Source organism: Epinephelus moara, chromosome 18, assembly GCF_006386435.1.
Source record: "Epinephelus moara isolate mb chromosome 18, YSFRI_EMoa_1.0, whole genome shotgun sequence".
Lineage (NCBI taxonomy): Eukaryota > Metazoa > Chordata > Actinopteri > Perciformes > Serranidae > Epinephelus > Epinephelus moara.
Window position 1 is genome coordinate 33,667,851 of NC_065523.1, and position 18,808 is coordinate 33,686,658.

The 18,808-nt window shown below is 43.3% G+C and overlaps 1 protein-coding gene across 1 annotated transcript in view; it reads right to left on the minus strand.

Moving 5' to 3' along the window:
• tnrc18 (trinucleotide repeat containing 18) overlaps positions 1–18,808 on the minus strand; it is a 73,709-nt gene that overhangs the window by 13,117 nt on the left and 41,784 nt on the right. Inside the window, exons 11-26 of the mRNA XM_050068482.1 lie at positions 16,463–17,455; positions 16,191–16,336; positions 15,969–16,102; positions 15,725–15,838; positions 15,451–15,634; positions 15,019–15,352; positions 12,710–12,922; positions 8,873–9,049; positions 7,886–8,364; positions 7,309–7,443; positions 6,582–6,723; positions 6,365–6,482; positions 4,439–4,514; positions 4,215–4,323; positions 3,786–3,902; positions 1,541–1,693 (exon numbers count right to left, since the gene is read on the minus strand). Coding sequence (XP_049924439.1) covers positions 1,541–1,693; positions 3,786–3,902; positions 4,215–4,323; positions 4,439–4,514; positions 6,365–6,482; positions 6,582–6,723; positions 7,309–7,443; positions 7,886–8,364; positions 8,873–9,049; positions 12,710–12,922; positions 15,019–15,352; positions 15,451–15,634; positions 15,725–15,838; positions 15,969–16,102; positions 16,191–16,336; positions 16,463–17,455 — 3,624 coding nt within the window. The remainder of the gene's footprint in view (positions 1–1,540; positions 1,694–3,785; positions 3,903–4,214; positions 4,324–4,438; positions 4,515–6,364; positions 6,483–6,581; positions 6,724–7,308; positions 7,444–7,885; positions 8,365–8,872; positions 9,050–12,709; positions 12,923–15,018; positions 15,353–15,450; positions 15,635–15,724; positions 15,839–15,968; positions 16,103–16,190; positions 16,337–16,462; positions 17,456–18,808) is intronic.

An 18,808-nucleotide genomic window follows, 5' to 3' on the forward strand; every position in this document is an offset into this window, starting at 1 on the left:
AGCTTTCTACCCAATTTATGCATTTCCAATACTGCTTTGGGACCCCAGTATGCAGAAATATTAAAATACAACACATTTGTGCTGCACGAGGAAAAAAAACTGCATGGGACTCACATAAAGTGGGCGTTTTTATAAAGGGGAGACTTGTGGGTAACCACAGAACCCATTTTCTTTCAGATATCATGAGGTGAGAGGTCAAGGGACCTGTGTGAAAATGTCCATGCCAGTTTTTCACTTGCCAAAATTTAGCCTAACTTTGAGCATCATTTAACCCCCTCACATAGGAAAGCTAATACCAATGGATTCCTTAGTTCTTGTATATTGGCTCCAGCTTCAAAACTCAGCCTGCTTCTACCTCTGACAGACGGTAATGTTGGCTGGGGACGTGTCCCTGCAGAGTGGAAAAGGTTACTGGAGGAAACTGGATTTTTTTTTGGTCAGCTGTAAATGGGTTTACATTGGACACGCTGGAAGTTTTCATTATGTGGCTTCATGATTTTTGTGGTGTGCAGCCTCATGTGCTGAGAGCAGTAGAGAAACGAGCAAGGAAACAATTCTGAAATGAAAACACTGCATGTAAGAACTGCTTACCCAGTCGAAACAAGGCCGGCGTCAGCAAATCAGACATGCAACATGCCATTTATTACAGCTAGGGTAACAGACTCCGAGCTTTACGGAACAACAGCGAGGCTGCAAATTCATTAAACTGATATCAGAGATGACAGCCATGGTCAAATATGAGATGTTTGATGAAAGATCTCTCTGAGCCTTGAGCTATTTTTGCTGGTTCTGTGGTTTTAAAAAGACTAATCAAAAGACAAAGATGACAAAAGCAGTTTTTATTTTACCTCTTTAATGGCCTCTATGATAAATATGTTAAAATAAGGGCAGCGACAAATTGAATGTAACTCATTTCTATTATTATTCCCAATAATCAACATAAATGAAACTGTCTTAAATGGATAAGTACGGCACTCAGGAGTGAAACACATTGCTCTTCTGTGATGAGCACTGAGGCAAATAATGTGAAATCCATCCTTTCTTTTTTTTTTTACGACGACACATTTGGCTCCAGTGCGTGAGATGTCCTTTACTAGTCCCATGGAATTACTCCAACAAGAAAAAAGACAGCGTATCTCAAATAAAGGCAAACTTGATGGCGGTACTTAATGTTCAGTGCTCTAGTTTTATCTCTAGCACCCCCTCCATTACTTTTACCTCCCTTAGGAAATATTACTTTTTCTTTCTTTGATGATTCGAACAGATTTGACACGTTTGGTCAATCATTTCTGTGACACTCATTGTTTCTACCAGCGATTTCACTGAGACATTAGAGTCAAGCAGAATGAGACTCGGAGGATATCATCTATTAGTAGGATAAGCAGTGGGTCGGTGGGTTGGTAATAACAATTAGAAAAAGGAATAATGATGATACTAAAAGTCGAGCTTAAAGCCCCAGTGATCCGACTAAAGACAAAGACTTTTATTACCCAATAAATCCATCCATCAACTCCTGAAGGAGGCAGTTTGATTAGCTCACCTGGTTTGGGTTTGGGTTTTCGGCCTGGCTTTCCTTTGATCTTAGGAGCGGTCTCCTCTGGCTTTGTTCCCGCTTCTTTGCCCTCTTTGCTGCATTTGCGGACTCGCCTCCTGGAGCAGCTGGCCACGAGCAGAGCAGGGGACGGCTCAGCGCCTGGACAGAGGCAGCAGACTTTATGGTTTATCTGAAATATTTGACCTTTATGCTGCGTATGCATTCACCACAACTGCAGGAAATTAAATCTATTCAGGTTTCTTAACAAAAAAGACATCAATAAACATCTGAACAGAGGCATGCTGTCTGTTACCTGCAAACCTCTAAACCGAGCCAACACGATCGGCTATTTTGACCAACATTATGTCTTTGTGAGTGTGTGCACTCTCAGAGTTCACTGCCTCATAAAACATCATGTTAGAAGCACCTTGCTTGTAAAGAAATAAATATTTACACCAGCGTCTGATGTGCAGAAAACAACAAAAGTGCCCACAGAGAAAAACTCTAACAAGGTGTTTTGAGCTCCGTGGTCAATAAATATTTAGTTTTTTGTCAGCAAAGTGCTTCATGTTGTTTCTCTCCTTCAGGAAACAACATTTTCCTCCCTGTGTTTGATGTGGACGACCATGGAGGACAAAACAGGCTTTAGTCTTGGAATCAATCCACTTAGAAACAACTATCACAGTACATATATATATGTACACACAGAGCAGTTTAAAGAGTAGCGATGCACCAGCAGTGACATAAGGTAGTTACGACAGGCCCCAGTGCACGCTATTATGACGGGCCCCAGTGCACACTAAATACTAGTTATGAAGACACACACACCATTAGGCGCATATATATATATTTTACCAACAATGTGTTGGACTGAGTTACTTACTTACTACCTTCTCCTCCTGTTCTTTTCTCTGTTGTCTTTTCTTACTGCTGCTTTTATGTCTGAAAGCCATGACTGCTCCCTCAGCTTGCAGATGTGCTCAGCTTGTCAGTCTTGAAAGATATGTGTTTAAACTAGCTGCTGTGTATAGTATTGTATCGTCTCGTTGCATGATCAAATAGAAACTTGACATGGACTACATACCCGGTATATTTGTATATGATGAAAATACCAAAGAAAATAAGTAATCATTCTAGATTTTATAGAAAAAGCACCTAATTTTGTTATTGCTACTGACTATTTTACAAAAAAATAAAAAATAAAAAATTGAACCATGACGGAGAAGTTTTGCCTTTTTTGAGGGCATAGCAAATGGCACCATTTTAAATTTAGCGTGTTACTCTTTGAACATAGGCGTATATCCGAGGTAGCGAACTGAATCACTCACCAGGGCCTGTTCTCTGCTCTCTCTATAGCCCAGTTCAGACCAAAGATTTGCGACGAGTCAAAACCAAAAGACTGCACACGCAAAAATATGTCAAAGCTCAAACCAAGCAGCAAGGGTAAGGCTGCTTTCAGACCTAGAGCCGTCTTGCTTTGGTCTGAATCAACGACTAATTTTGTTCCAAAGTTGTATAATTGCCTAGAGTTGGTTCGTGTTCTCACGGCAGCATTTACAAGCGGACCAGATCAGATGCCTCGTGTGAGAAAGCTGCTCTTGATTGGTCAGAATTTCCATGTGGGAAAAATCCAGGAAGTAAAGCAAACGTTGAAGAAGAGTACACTTGCAAGATAAATGTGACACTTTCTAATGTCACAATGGAGGGACAACTACGCAGGTTGATTTTAGCGCTGCTCATCGTGGACTATATTGCTGTCATTGTTCATTTTAGTCAAACCATACAGTTTGAAAACGAGGCGCGGCTCCAACTAGAAAACAATGTTTTGATGCATTGGATGTGCTGAATGTGCATATTAAGGCAGTACAGGAGGAGGTGCACATTAATAATCCTCCAGGACTGTAACATGCTCATGTTTAACCCAAACAATGTGTCATGTGACTGCAGTTGGTTCACATCCAGGTCGGAACACGTTCTCACCACAAACCAACTGCACCAGAGTTCGTTTGTAACCGGACTGAGACCACCTCTTCAAGAAGGTCTCGGTGTGGTTGTTTTGGTGCACACCTGAGTGTGATTGCTGTGTTCACACCTGCCCAAATGAACCACACTTAGGGGGCAAATGAACTTGAGTTTGACTGAACCGAACCAAATAGGGCAGGTGTGAAAGCACCCTAAGATTAATCTAACTCTGTGACTGGGACTGTGTATGTGTGTGTGTGTGTGTGTGTGTGTGTGTGTGTGTGCTCACAGTGGATCTTGTAGTCCGGCGGCAGCAGTCTGATGTGAGAGAGGGGGATGCGGCCTGTGTCACCATCGTCAAACTCCACCGTGATGAGGTCATCATTCTCATCGATATCTGAACTTCCTGTTTAAGAGGAAGAAAAATAAGCAGAGAGTATTTAGACATTAAAAACCTGTTATATCGTTTGTGTTGTGATTTGTAGAACTGTTTGACACCCAGTCACTCAGGCAATATCGGTCCTCATTGTTTGTGTTCATTGCAGCAGAGCTCATTGAATGGAAAGTGTTCAATAAGAACAGAACTCCAGTTATGTTCCCATTACCATTCAGCTCTTCTAAGTAATAAACTCAGCAGTTTAAAGATCTTTAACGTTTGTTTGTGCTGTCAGCTACAATTAAATTGGCTGTGTGAGTGGCGGGTGTGTGTTTGCTGTACCGTTGACAACAGTGCCGGGGTAAAGGCAGCGGTACTGCTGGCTCCAGTAGGCGGCGATGCGGGTGCCTTCTGGGAGGTAGCGCACTGATGGAGGTTTCACATCGATGATCTGAACACACAGAATGAAGACTTAATATGTCAACATACACAACATCAAGGCTTTCACATGTATAACCAGAAACAGAGAGATGTGGAGCTTTGAGTCGTCCACCGGGGTTACTCACAGCCTCCTGCAGCAGTTGTTCCAAGCAGTAGATGTGAGGTCGGTTCCCTCTCTCCCCCTCCACCACCACGCTGTATCTGCAGGGGTAAAAATGTGGGAATAAGTTTGGGGTCAAAAGTTTGCTATTGGTCAGTGAGCTTTAAATGACACCGCCTGACAGTTTCAGGAGTGTTAACAGTCTCTTTGCCAGAGACAACATGGCACCTTTATCTTGATCCTGACTGCTTTGATGTGCAGCAGGCTGGGGAATGTGAGGTCTTTTGCTAACTATCACTACAGTTCTGGCTAAAATGAGCGGAGCACAGCTAATACCCACGTCCCCCTGGAATATTAATCCCTTCTGAACAGGGCTTTAGTCTGTTTGTTTTCTTTTAATTGAGTCACTCTGGATTTGAGCATCAGCTCAATGACCAAAAGTAGATCTAAATCTGATGTTTTCTTGTTTGTGTGTGTGCAATTTTGTTTAAAGGAACAGTTTCACATTTTTGTGAATTATTTCTATTTGCTTTAATGCAAAGACTGATGAGAATATTTGGGGTTGGGCAATATATCAATATTATGTTGATATAATGATATGAGACTAGATATTATTTTAGATTTTAGATATCCCGAACACAACAATATCATCACAATATCAATATCAAGGTTATTGCAGCTTCCAAATAAGTAAATAAAAAGCCGCCCACAGACGCCATAACGGGAGATACAATGAACTCACTGTCTTTTATTTAGTTTCACTCTCTGTTCAGTGATCCAGGTGCTTCGGTTGGTTTAAGAGTTGATTGATTTGCAGGACGTACAGAGAGTTGCAGGACGCTATGAATTGATTGTCTTGACTGTTGCGTTTAAAAAAAAGTGAAAACTAGGAAACTAGGACTTGCTAGAAGTGGCTCTAACAAAAGTATTTGGTCAAAAATATCGTGCTATCCTATTCTCTACATATCGCCCAGCCCGAAGAATATTACCCTGCATTCATATGGTATCAAAATAACTGGAAAACCGAGTTTCCCACTGTGAAAACGCCACCTCATGTTGGAACAACTCAGAAAATTGAAAACTTTTTTGCAGAATTCACCTCATAGTACAAAAAGACAAAAGTAAATGTTTGGTTGATGTTCAGAAACTTTTAGTAATTCACATATTGTGTATTAATTTTTAATATATGTAATGTAATGTAATATGGTATTAGGTTGTACCCGTTTCTGTCCATGTAGAGTGACACATAAGCTAGCAGTTGTTTATGAGCACTAACCCTGATAACAAGTCAAGTAAAGCAATATTTTAGAGGTTTTAGGGAATGTACTGGTGCAGCAACAGTACAAGTTACTATGTAATACAAAGCTTCTACTAGTTTCACCATATTTGGATGGTATCATGAATCTAAACTGGGATGTTTAATGTTCAGAGCAATAAAATACAACAATCTTCTTTTTCACATCCGTGTCATTTCCAAGTTACGACTTAAAACTAATGAACAGTGGAAGAACAACCTCCTAACTTGGGAAATGGGACCATCCAAGGAGCACCTGAATGCAGCATTAATACATATGTCTGTGTGGTAAATATGAAGCTACAGCCAGTTAGCTTAGCTTAGCTTAGTTTAGCATAAAGACAGGGAAATAAGGGAACAGTTAGTCTGAAAGATCAACAAAGCTTTGTAACACAACACTGTGCTTTGCACCTGCAGACGCTGCCCAACAATATTTTCTCCTGCAGTTTAAATGTTTGGGTTTCTCCATGTATCTTCATCAGCAAGCAGCTGAATCAGGAACTTTTAAAACCAAGGACAGCAAACTTCGGCGGGGACAAAAATTGGAACACGCTGATGGATTTGTGGCTTTTAATAGTGCAGACAGATGTTTTTCCTCGAATAAAGGCTGCAAACAAATCACTGTGCTCCTGTCTTTTTTACCCTCTGTGTACTCACATGTCAGGGGAGTGTACAGTGTTCACGTGTCCTGCGTACAGCAGCTGGTCGTCCATCGGGATCAAGACTCTGAGTCCGTCCACCAGAGAATCCTTATCCAACACACATTGCACTGGAGCTGAACACAAGAACAATAAATGCAATAAATAAGCACGTCGTTATTAACTGTGTAAGTAACGTCTGGCAGCAGCAGTGGATGGTGTCTGTGTGTACTGACCAGGTGTGGAGGACCTCTCCGATACGCTGTTGCTACGTGGCGGGACGAGTTCATCTTCGCTGAAGCTGCTGTCCTGATTGGGCTCAAAGTCTTCGTCTGCCGCCATGCTCTCCATCAGCCGGCTCACCGCTCCTCTGGAGGGCTGCAAAAACACACACACATACAGGCTTTAATGTCCCAGCACTAATTATCCAATAAGTCAATCAGTAAGATCTGTGATCGTGGAATAAACCTGCTCTGTAATGTGATTCTGCTCTTTAAGATTAACTTGTGGCAGACCACCAAACTACCAGGCTGACACGCCACAAATTAACTTTTCAAAGTGAAACAGTAACATATTACAACACTTATGCTGTTGAATACACAATCTTTTTCTGCTGCTCCACCACCACCACAAAGAGCTCTGCACACTTTAGTGTTTCCAAAACAAACTGGAGTTTGTGGCTGGTGGCAGATGGAGAGCAATGCAACACTTTGGCAGAAATCACACGTTACAAGAGGTTTACTCTCACTAGCAGAACAAAACTGTGTTAATTACAACACACGCTATCAGTTGAGACTTATTGTTACAGCGTGCGCATGTGTTCCTGCAGCACGGCTGGCTAGAAAGTTAAGTGGGTGTGTGCACGCTTAGGTGTGGCAACTTAAACGCTCTGGTTTTGTCCTTGCCAGGGTAATTAAGTTCACATCCATAATGACTTTGCAGCTGATCCATCATCACACTGACCTCTCTGGCCTTGGTCTTGGCTTTTGGTTGGCTCTTGCGTGCCGGGCTGAGGCTCAGAGGTGCAGGGCTGTCTGTGATTGGACTGCACAGAGTGGACGGGCTCACGGGCAGAGGAGAGTCCTTCAGCTTCTTTTTCTGGTCAGAACGTACAGAGTTAAAAACATGCATATGAATGACGGCACTGAGGATGAATTGGACGGATTTACATCTTTACACACACACACACACACACACACACACACACTGAGGGCGGGATGCTGCCAGGCTGCCTGCAGTTGTCCTTTCTTGTCAGTAACACGACAGAGACAGCAGGGGAGTGCTGCAGTGACTGAAGTACTGGGAAACCCTGCTGGCACTCTGACACACACACTCTCACACACACTCTCGCACACAGAGGTGTCAAGGGAGACAAAAGCATGCGAGGGAATGAGAGTTTGAGGGAGGAGGAGAGGACTGAAACAGTAACAGAGAAGAAAAGGAAGAGGAGCAAAGAGAGGCGGGAAAAAGGACTCGGGCCTCTTTGTTTTTTGGGCTCGTCTCAGTTGGCAAGTAACAACTTGATGAATTATTGACGTACTTTCACCACATCTTTCCCCTCTCTGCTGGGCGGAGAGGGTTTGGGTCTGGAGACTGGCTTCGGGGTGAGAGGCGGGGCTGAGCTGGAGGAGGAGGAGGAGGAGGAGGAGCTCTGACTGGCAGAGGTGGAGGCTGGCACGGGCATCTGATTGGCCGTGGTGGTGGCGTCATGGAGGAAAATCCTCTCGCTGCGTCGCCTGGTCCAGCCCTCATCCTCGCTGAAGCCTCCGAACCCAGAGCTGGAGGGCAGGTCGAAGCTGAATCGTCGCGGCGACCGGGGTGAGGGGCGTGGCTTGGGCAGAGGCTTGCGTTTGACTGGCATAGTGTCATCCCGCTTAGTGGGGCTGGTCTGGTCGATGCGGCGGGTTGCTGGGGGCAACAGGGGGAGCTCTGGGGCGGAGCGCTTGCCATGCAGCAGAGAGGGGAACTTCCTCAGTCGCAAGTCTGAGCCAGAGTCTGACCACTCGCACTCTGACGACCCTGAAGGAGGAGAGGAGAGGGTCACACATTGTGAGAACACACAAATACACACTGTACAGGAAAAACATGCAGCAGTAATAAACCCAGGTGTTAGATTCTCTGGGATCAATAACCCTGTGAATAGGACTATTGATCAATTTGAAACTAATACATAATTCAGGGCTGAATCATTACATGCACCCTGATGTGACAATTAGAAATAAATGAATATTTAACCATGAATCAATAACATAATCCTGAGCAAATGCTGAGGCGGTGAAGCTGCTCAACCACAAAAAAATCACAATTATAGGCTATCGAGGGAATCTGTGAAATCAGTAAACGCAGGAGAGTTTGTGTGGAGAACAGGCATCTCTGCATTTTGGTTGAATATAATACGAAATAAAACAGAATACTGTATTTCTTACTACGCGTGTTCTTGTTACTTTGCATAAAAAACTAATCTGTATTCTGTTTTTTGCACAGACAGACACGAAACTCCGATCTACTCTTATGTATTTGTCTTTACCCAGAGTGCTTTGCCTGCTGCGGTGTTTGCCGTCATGGAGAAGGCTCAGCGGGGTGGAGCTGACAGGGAGCGCGCTCGCCGCAAACCTGGCCAGCAGACCCAGCCCGCTCTCCTCACAGCCGCCATCGTCGTCCGAATCTGTGTCGTCCTCGTTGTCGTCATCGTCCTCGGAGGTTTCTGTGTTCAGAGAAGAGATTTTTCAGCTTAGAGGTGCATGTGGCTGCAGCTCGGGTCTGGGACAAAGGTCAAATCACTTCCTACTTCCTCTTCCTACTGACTGCGGACACAAAAGCTGCACCGCTGAGAAATAACAAAAGAAAAATGATCAAGATACAGCTTTACTAAGACAAGACTAAATAGAAAAGCTGAGTTAAGCCCTGCGTAGAAGGGTGCAGCCGCCTGGACTTTACAGTAACCCACTTTACACACACACACTCAAACCCACAACTTAACATGTAGGCTGATCAGATACAACAATAGAGGGAGAGGATAATGCAGCCTGCCTTCACATTGTAATGCTGTGTAAGCAAGATACAGCTGGAAAAATTACGATTTAACCAATGTATGCATGTGAGCCACGCTGACACACGCACACGCACACACACACACACACACACTACTGCTGAGACCATGTGAGCATTAACTCTGACTCAGATATCATATATTATTTTAAAAAACCTCTCAGAGAACGTGACAGAGAGAAGTGAAAAACCTTCTTCTTCTATGTCTGACCGGCCAGTGCAGCACACAAGAAGGCAGAGGCAACACACACACACACACACACACACAAACATATATTCACTGTAGCCGTGTGTTGCAGGTAGTTAGCAGTTAGGTCCATGGCGACAGATGAGCAGGAGGAGTGTTTCCTCAGGGGTTAGAGCGTTAACATTGAGAGTGGATTCACAGTACATTAACTATTTTTAAAATCTTTTTAATCTTACTGAAATTAAAGCGTAGAAAAATGAGCAATAGTTTGTGCTAACAGAGATTTTTATTAAAAAGTAACACCAGGCTGAAAGTCTGTGTTTTGCTGCCCTCTCTGGTTAAAGGTTTCACCTGTAATCGTACCGAGCAGTGATGTCACGGTGCGCCAAAGTACACCTGTACATCACTGCAGCGAGGTGAGCAGTTAAACCAACAGAGGTCAGCAAGAACAAGATTTTTATGGGGTGTTAAGTTACCCTTTAACCAAAATAGTAACACTCTATTTGGTTTATGAGTCTTATTTAAATTTGTTGTGGCTCAGGACAAGAGTAAAATTAATATTCAAAAAACTAAATTTCAAGGTGTCAGGATTTGCTGTGCTGTGAATCCACTGTGCGTTAACTGAAGCAGGCAGACGATACAACAGACAGGCACTGAGAGGACAGCCCTGTGAGGCCCCTTGGTATAATGTTGGTATGAGGTCTGAGTAACCATGGTTACATCCTCCTTCCCGGCAAAGCACCAAAAGTCTCCCAATTAACTTTTACAAGCCATCAGGAGACATAAAGTGGAATTGGGAGGTAACCATGGCTCTCTTAAAGAGCTTTAATTTGTGAGAACAATAAAAAGAAACAAATAAATAAACAGATTAACAAATAAATTAGGGATGCACCGATTGTGAAATTGTGGGTCGTTACCGGTGTTTAAAAAAACAATTTGGCTGATAGCTGATACAAAATTTTGTGTTGTTGATTGTTTTGTTTTTGTTGATATTACCCCCCTTTTTTTACCATGGAAATAAAGGAATCTTTAGTCATTTAGGCCGTCACTACACTGTCAATTTAGGAAACAAATTTATGAAACAACCTTTACTATAACCGTCTTTCACATGGAAAAACATCTTTTTAAAAATAAAATCTTCAAACTAAATATATCTTAGTTTCCTCTCCAATATCTCTCTCATGTTTATGTGAAAACATCGACAAATTTTGTCTTCAAATAGCTGTAATAATTCAAGTTTCTTGCCAAAAGCTAAGTTTTAGAGGGCAACATTTGAACACACCATGATAACGTTACAATTTGCCTTCGCCTAATACTTATCTTTCCTGATAAGAGCTTGAACGCATCATAATGTAACTGAATGCAACCACCGTTAGAGAGTTTGCACATCTGAGGATAGCGACAGAGTGACCCACACTACTCTCCCTTTGGCTGGCAAGTACGCATTGCCTTCGTTGGTTGGGTTGATTGGGTTTAGGTTAGAGGAGTGAGATTTGGTTGGAGTCAGGGTCAGCCAATCTGAGGCAGAGTTTTGCAGACTAGGGCAGGTCATGCCTTCGTTGTGCTAGGAAACACAAATTTGCCCTCTGTTAGCAGTTAGTTCCAGCCACCAGCTGCTAACGTTAACTAGATGTTTTCTGGCTGATTACGACACGGATTTGTTATTTACAACAAACCATCATCAGGAAAAAGATATAGCGTGTCGCCTGTCGCCTCAATAGTGAGTTTACGACGTGCTTTCTTGGTCCCAAACACATTCTCTTCAGTCCCTAAGAAGCCTTATTTTTTTTAGTCTGCGAAAAATATCGGCTACTGCCATTGTGAAAGTCATCTTATCTGCTGATACGCCGCTGGTGTTCAACAAGCACAATACTGGCCGATACCAACGCTGATAAATCGGTGCATCCCTTCAAAAAAAAAGTTAATGTTCTGTGTATGTAGTTCAATTTCAGCATAGTCCATGTTAGCGGTCAATAAAGAATAGAGGGAGGGGCACTTCCTACTTACAGAGCAGGTGACAGGGGTGTGGCCTCAGGCAGGGCGGGGCAGCGCGGCGGCGAGAGCGCAGCCTAGCCGTAGCGTAGCCTGGCCTTAGCACAGTCAAGCTTAAGCAAAGCTTTAGCCACTAGCCGCAGCGAGGTAGCGTGGGCTCAAGGCTGCGCTAGTCCTTGCCAAGCTTCTGTAATGTCACGGCAGCAGCAGCACAAGCACATGGAACAGGCTGAGAGACACTCAAAGCATCATGGGTAGGACAGGGAGGGGGGGAGGGGGAGGGGCAGAGGTGAGGTGGGAAAGGTGAGAGGACAGAGCAAGGTGTCTGAGAGAGCAACGTAAAGGGAAAAGGGTTATTTGAAGGTTTAGTAGACACAGAGGAGGGGCTCTATTGTCCAAATATCCCCAGTATCTTTAGTGATTGGTGCCATCAAGGAGTTTAGAATGAGTAGAGATGCAAAAATTTCCCCCACATCATCAAAACTAGATCACATCATTAATAAACATTTAACTAAAAATTCAAAAATTAGAAAAAGATCCAACTATCATCACATTTTTCTATTTCATGACCAGGAAATAAACAGATTCATCTCGGTGCTCTCTATGTTTTAAGTTCCAAACCTTAATCTGAGCAGTGTTTTCCAACCTTTGCCAAGAGGACTAAAGGGATATTTGACGAACAGAGCAGTCTAAAGGATGTGTGAGGTGCAGCTGGACAGACTGACGGAGACAGACAGACAGATGAAGCAGACACAAGGACCACAGCGCTTCGCTTTCTGTGCCAATCAAATCAACACCTTTAATAAAGCTTATAGGTACCAAACTGCAATACAACTTTATGAAAAAATCTCACAATTCACACAATTTTTCAATGTACAAATGCTACAAAAAACGGTTTGCAATCCAGGCAATATAAAACACCATAGAAATAGGTTTGTAACTCTTTTTAAAAACAAGGCAACTTTTATAGAGAAGCCAGCAGCAAGAGAGGTAGAGATCGTCGAGCTTAAGCACAGTCAGGAAAAACAGCTGCCCTAGCGAAACGCAAACAAAGACACAAGCTGTGACGAGGCTCAGAGACACATTTCTGTCTGACTCTACAGCGAGGGGCAGGGAGCTGTAAGATTTGTCAGTAACCTTGGTCAAAGGAGTCGGAGGAGGAGCTGAGGCCGGCTTCCTCCAGCAGCAGGGATAAGTGCTTGTGTTTCTTCTTCTGAGACTTCTGGCTGGACAGCGGAGATGTCGGCGACGATGCGGACCGCCTCTTCCTGGCCAGGTTGCTGTGGGAACGCGTCCCTGAGAGAGGGGGCCAGCCCCCTCGAGCAGAATTGTGCTCCTCTGAATCTGAGTCTGGTGCAGAGAAAGGACGGTTAATGATTCATGAAATAAGGAGTCGAACACCAAGAAGATTTCTGCTTTGACCTCAGCAACATCAGGATGCTTCAAACTAAACCTCAATCTATATTGTTTTAAAATATTGACTCAGCTATGGTCTACATAACTACGTGACCTAAGGAGTAGCTGTATAATGCCACGAGTCGATGCTGCATGCTGGTCTCAAGAGGATGAAGCGCATGCAGGGGTCTTTTAGTCTGCTGCTCAATAGGAGTGTAACGATTCATCGATCTGGATCAATAGAAAACATCAATCCAGATCATCATCTTTAAGGTTCGCCTTCATTATGAAACTCAGATAATGGCAGGCAGCCAAGAGAAAGACGATATTCACTCCTATCTCAGGAATAAATCAGCTGTGTGGAAACATTTTGGATTTTAGAAAAGGCGTCAGGGACCTCACTCCACTGACTTGTTCCTATCGCTGCAGCTACATCAGGCGTTTTCAGACCCAAACAGTTACGGGAACTTCTTAAGAGGAACTGCCCACTGAGGAGCTCCCACAAAAACTTCCAATTTTCAGGGGTTTTTTTCTGTATGCAATCACACTGCCAATAGGGAATGCTGACATGATGCACTGCAAGCTGGCCAGTGGTTGGTACAGCAACGTCACTTTAGCTTTGATGAGTCAAAATCGCATTATTTCCACAGTCGCACATTTGCTCAACAGAGCCTGAACTTCACTGTCAGCCCATTAGTCCGTGTTTTCTCCCTTTTTCTTTTTGCTATTAGCTATTTTTTTGTGTTGTCTGTTGTTTACACAGCTAACAGGTTTATAAAAATAATATTCATATAATAATTTTTCTAGGATGCCTTGCAAAGAAACTGCAAATGAAAACTAGCCTTTCAGCTAATTTGGGTGCATTTGCAATTAAAATGTTGATTAATGCACACTGTCCCTTTTCTTAAATAAATAAATAAATAAATAAAATAAAATATAAAGTTGTGTTCGCCCAATCACCATACTATTTCTTCACTCAGGGTTCCTCAAAACAGCGCTCTGGACACAACATGAAGTGCGGTCCGAAAACGCCTATAGCTGCACTCGTTCAACAATTTGAGGCTGAAAAAATGTGCAAGCAAGATGAAATTCAACGGTGCTGTTTTGTCAGGAGATGCATTGAACTAAACCAATGGTGAATAAGAAAACATATACATAATAGATGTAATTTGTCAAGGTACGAGTAAAGGAAATGTCCGCTGGTTGCATGGCTAATTTATGCAATGTGAAAGACTATGCTCCCATGAACAATTATTTAATTTAATTACCACTGAGGTGACGCTTTGAGATCAACACGGATGGCGAACGTTGAGCTTGAAACGTCACCTCTGTGGTAATTAAATTAAATATATGTAAAGGCAGCATAGTCTAGTGTGTGAACTCAGTCTTTCTGTCTTTTGCATGATCTCTTGTCCAGCACCAAATGTTCATCATCTGGATGTGCGAGCTTTTCTGTATCTCACAGTGCAGTCTGTGAATTTTGAGTTATTCTTGAGCTGAATTTTGTTGAATGTTCTTTTTGTTAAGCTGTATTTTGTTCGTTATTGGAGTCACGTTAAAGTAAACTTTACTGCACTTAACAGGTTGTCATTACATACAACAATCTATGTGTTATTTTGTTCCAAAAGCAGCTTCTTCTGCAATCGACTGTGTTATAAGGGCAGATTATATAATCTCATATTGTTCACAGGCCCCTGAATTAGATCAAAATTGTATCGTGGAAGACTTTGTGATGTCATCAAATATTGTTTTGTTGTCCCAAGAATAGATATACTATTGTACTGTGGTGCAAGTAGTGATTTACACCCGACTACTCTACCTCAGGTTAGTTAAAAAATGTTCTCCATACAGTAATAGTGTTAAGTGTTTAAGTAAGGTAAGAGTACTTTTATCACTGAACTAACCTATAAGTTACATTTTAAAGGATAAGTCTGGTGTTTTTCTGTATTTTGGAAATGTATAAAACTGTTGAGTTACTGTTATCTGTAGTACTTTGACTCTATTCTCTGACAGCATCAGTTATATAAAGCTGTTGTGTGTCAGGTACTCACTGTTGGAGCAGCTGCTGAGCTCTGATCTCATGGCAGAGAACATAGCAGTCTTCTTCTGACCTTTCACCTTCCGGACGGTCTCTGAGGCAGAAGCCTTGGTGGCCATCTTGTGTTTGCCTGCTTTGGCGGACGGTAGGATGCCGCGCTGCTTCATCCGACTTTCCGCAGACTTGCTCTTCGACTTGTCTAATTTAGAGCTGGAGGTAAGTTTGCGAGATGTGCCGAGCGAGCCAAGCGAGCCGAGCGAGCCGAGCTGCGAGAGCGAAAGCGCTCGGTCAAGGTCTGACGCCAGCTGCTCTTGCTCACACACGTGGCCTCGTTTCGCCTTCAACACCTGATAAAAAACACCACAAAAAACCTTTGTTAATTAATCCCAACAATGATGTTAACACTGCAATCGAAATTAAAAAATGCACTTTGAAGTGGCCATACCTCCAGAGCATGACTGGTGGATGGCTCCTGGTCATTCCAGCTCTTCTTCTTCTTTTTCTTCTTCTTAATCTTCACTCCACCACTTCCTGCCTCCATCTCCTCTTCTTCTCTGGACACCCGGAACCTCTTCCTCTGTCCCTCCCCGGCTTCAGAGTCCTCAGAGTATTGCACTGTCCTACCCACCCTGAGACATCAGAATATTTGCATTGTTTCTGCACTGCCAAAAAACTAAACATTCAAACAGAAGCACATGCCAGGTGGAGCTCTCACTCACTTTCCAGGCCTGCCATCCAGTTTGGGAGGTGTAGCCAAGAGTTTCCTCTTCCTGGGTCTTCCTCTGCCCCGTCTGGTCAGACTCCGCCTCTCATCCTCCTGCTGCTGCCGCTCACTGACACATGCATAAAAGAGTTATAGGTGTGTTTGTCTGGGGTGGAGACGTGGGAACATATTTGTGTGTGTAATTATAGCAGCGGTGTAATTAATTCATCCTGTACGTGCAGTAAACTACGCGAGCTCACCGCTTGTCTCTGCGTCTCTGCAGCTTGCTCAGATCTCTCTGCTTCTCCTTGTACGTCTTCTGCAGCTCAGCCAGGCGGACGCGGTACTCCACTTCCACTGCGTCCAACACGTCCATGGACATTTTACTGTACAGCTGAAGGAGAGAGAGAAAAGTGTCACGACATTTCACATACTGACACATTTTCAGCTCTGGGTGGCCGCGACAGTTTTCTTTATCTTACCGGCTCCTCTTTCCTCTGCCTCCAGCTGTACTTCTTGTTGGGGTCCAGCGTTCTGGGCAGATCAATGTGGGACTGTTTCTCGATGGCCTCCAACAAAATCTGTCTGCTTGCTTCGAGAAGACAGTCCAGACCCTCTAACGTCAGATCTGAATGGGATGCAGAGGAAATTCAAAGATTAGAGAAATATAAAAGAGTTGATGAGAGAATAAGACTTAATTTTAATCTTTTAAATTTCAACTTTTAATTCCCCTCACCCCCTCGGATCTACTCACCTTGCTCCTGGCTGATGTGCTCCATCTCTCGCTGGGCCATCTGGCTAAGCAAGGCCATCCCCTCCAGCGCCACCATCTCCAGAGCGCCAGCACAGTCTGCACCCATGGGAGGGTTTTCTATCTGTGGTATGAGCGTCGGGGCAGGTGGGGTGTTGGGGCGGGCCTGCGCCATCTCACTGGCTGCCAGCAGAGCAAACATCCCTGCCATGGGATCCTCAGGACCGATGACCAGCGGGAGCGGCGATTTGGAGGTGGGAGGCGGATAAATAGGAGTTTCAGTGACACTTTCTTTCTGACTGGGAGTGTGCGCGTTGATTGGAGTGTCTGGCTGTTCTTGTTCACACACTGTGCTGGTGATTTGTTCTAGTGACGTACACATCTGAGCAGACTTCTGGCTGTCTGATTCTGCGGCGATGCACGGGGGATATCGCTCTGCATCCTTGATGACCTCTGGTTTAGGCTCAGCCTCTGTGAGTGGAGGAGGCAGGGGGTATGCTGCCTGACAGGAGTAAGATAAAACCTCCATTTTGATTTGCCCTCCTTCCTTCTCCTCCTCCCTGACTTCTTCCAGTTTTTCACCCTGTCGTGGTGGAGGGCTAGGGACAAGCAGAGGTAGCGGTTGAGGTTGAGGCTTCAGGGCTTTCCCGTCTTCCTCTCTGTCCTGGCTGGGTAGCACAGGGCTGCAGCTACGGCGAAGAGGACCCAAAGGTTCTGGCGTCATGTCAAGCGGAGGCTGCTCCACACCTGGTTCCTGCTTGAGGAAAGATCCTGTCTTTGACGGCTCTAGTTTCTGTGGCTTGATGTCTGCGTCCAGCAGTCTTGGATGGAGGTGGGCTGAAGGCAAAGGGACAGCAGAGGCGGGAGCGGGAGAGCGGGAGCGGTGGGGTGGGACAACTTCTGTGCTTGCCCCTGTGGGTGCTGGGATGTGATAAGGGGGGAAAGGTGAGCCGAAAGGTGCAGTGATGGACTGGTAAGGGTAACCTGGAGGGAGATCTGTCATGGCAAAAACAGAAATACAGAAATTAGAGTCATTAATATATTAACACAATATTATGAACAGGCCAGATTAATTCATTGCTCAAAGATCCTTTAATAGACCAACCCGTCGTGACTTCAAGTTAGCAACTACAGTCACTTCCAGGTAGACAACTGGCAATTGATTTCAATGGCAGAGATTAGCGGTGCAGTGGTACACCAGTTTTAAGGTACACTGTGACGATTATCATACCGTGTACATTTGCGTATCTACGGTATTAAAGAAAAAAATGCAACTGGACGAAGAAGCTCAACTTTTTTTTTTTAGTTTCTTTCAAAATAGAGACTTTTTGCACATACTTCCATTTTAAAAAACAGCTTCAAGTTTCATTAATAGTAATAAAATGTTCGTTCAACTGAAAAAAACACTTTCGTTGTAATTTTTCTAAGGGTCATTTTGACTTATAGTTATTGTAGTAATTCTGCAATACAGTTAATAGCCTTGCAACCCTTGCAGAGATTTGTGAAATCAGCAAACGTACTCGTTTCTGTTGTCATTTTCAGCTGTAACTGTAACGTTTAAAGTTATATAATGAAACGCAGTGGTCCAACTTATCTGATGTTGCTGCTGCGCTTATGTTAGGCACTGTGTTGCTTTGCTAGTCGGTATGTTCGTAACAACTAATTTCACTGATGTTTAAGTTAGTTAAGTCTAATAATAATTAAGTCTAACTAGTCGACTACTCTAAAAGTTAGAAAACACTCAAATAAAACAGTCAAAATTAAGCACAATTCAATCCAAAAGGTTAAACGCAGTCCAAAAAATATTTTGTTATATTATATGGGCCTTTTTGATTTTGTTAATTACATTTCTTAATAACTAAATTGTATTTTAAATGCTACTGAAATGTGTGACACTGTGCACCGTGTATTATGAACCTCTCTAAAAAACATGACAGCAACTTACTTAATAAAAGCTAACAACTAATATTTAGTGGGGAAAAAAACAGTTTGAAAATAATAACCGAAGTAAGCAATAATAAGCAATTTCAAGGGGTGAACACAATTGCATACATTAATAATAGTCTTAAATAAAAGGTTTAATTTTGAGTAGAGAGGCTAGCAACATTTAATTGACGAAACACATTTGTGCAAATCCCTGTTTGCTAGCGTGTTTGCTTCAATACCTGTCACAGAGGGCTGTTTGACAGAAAGGTAAAGAGGTAAAAATATTCTAAATAAACCGCACACTTAAACTAATATTGATTTTTTAGGTAAGCCTCTTTTTAGATGGCTAAAAACTAAGCCATTCAGGCAGCGTTTGCTCAGCTGTTTCATTTTATGTACATGACGCAAGGGTTTTTTAAACCA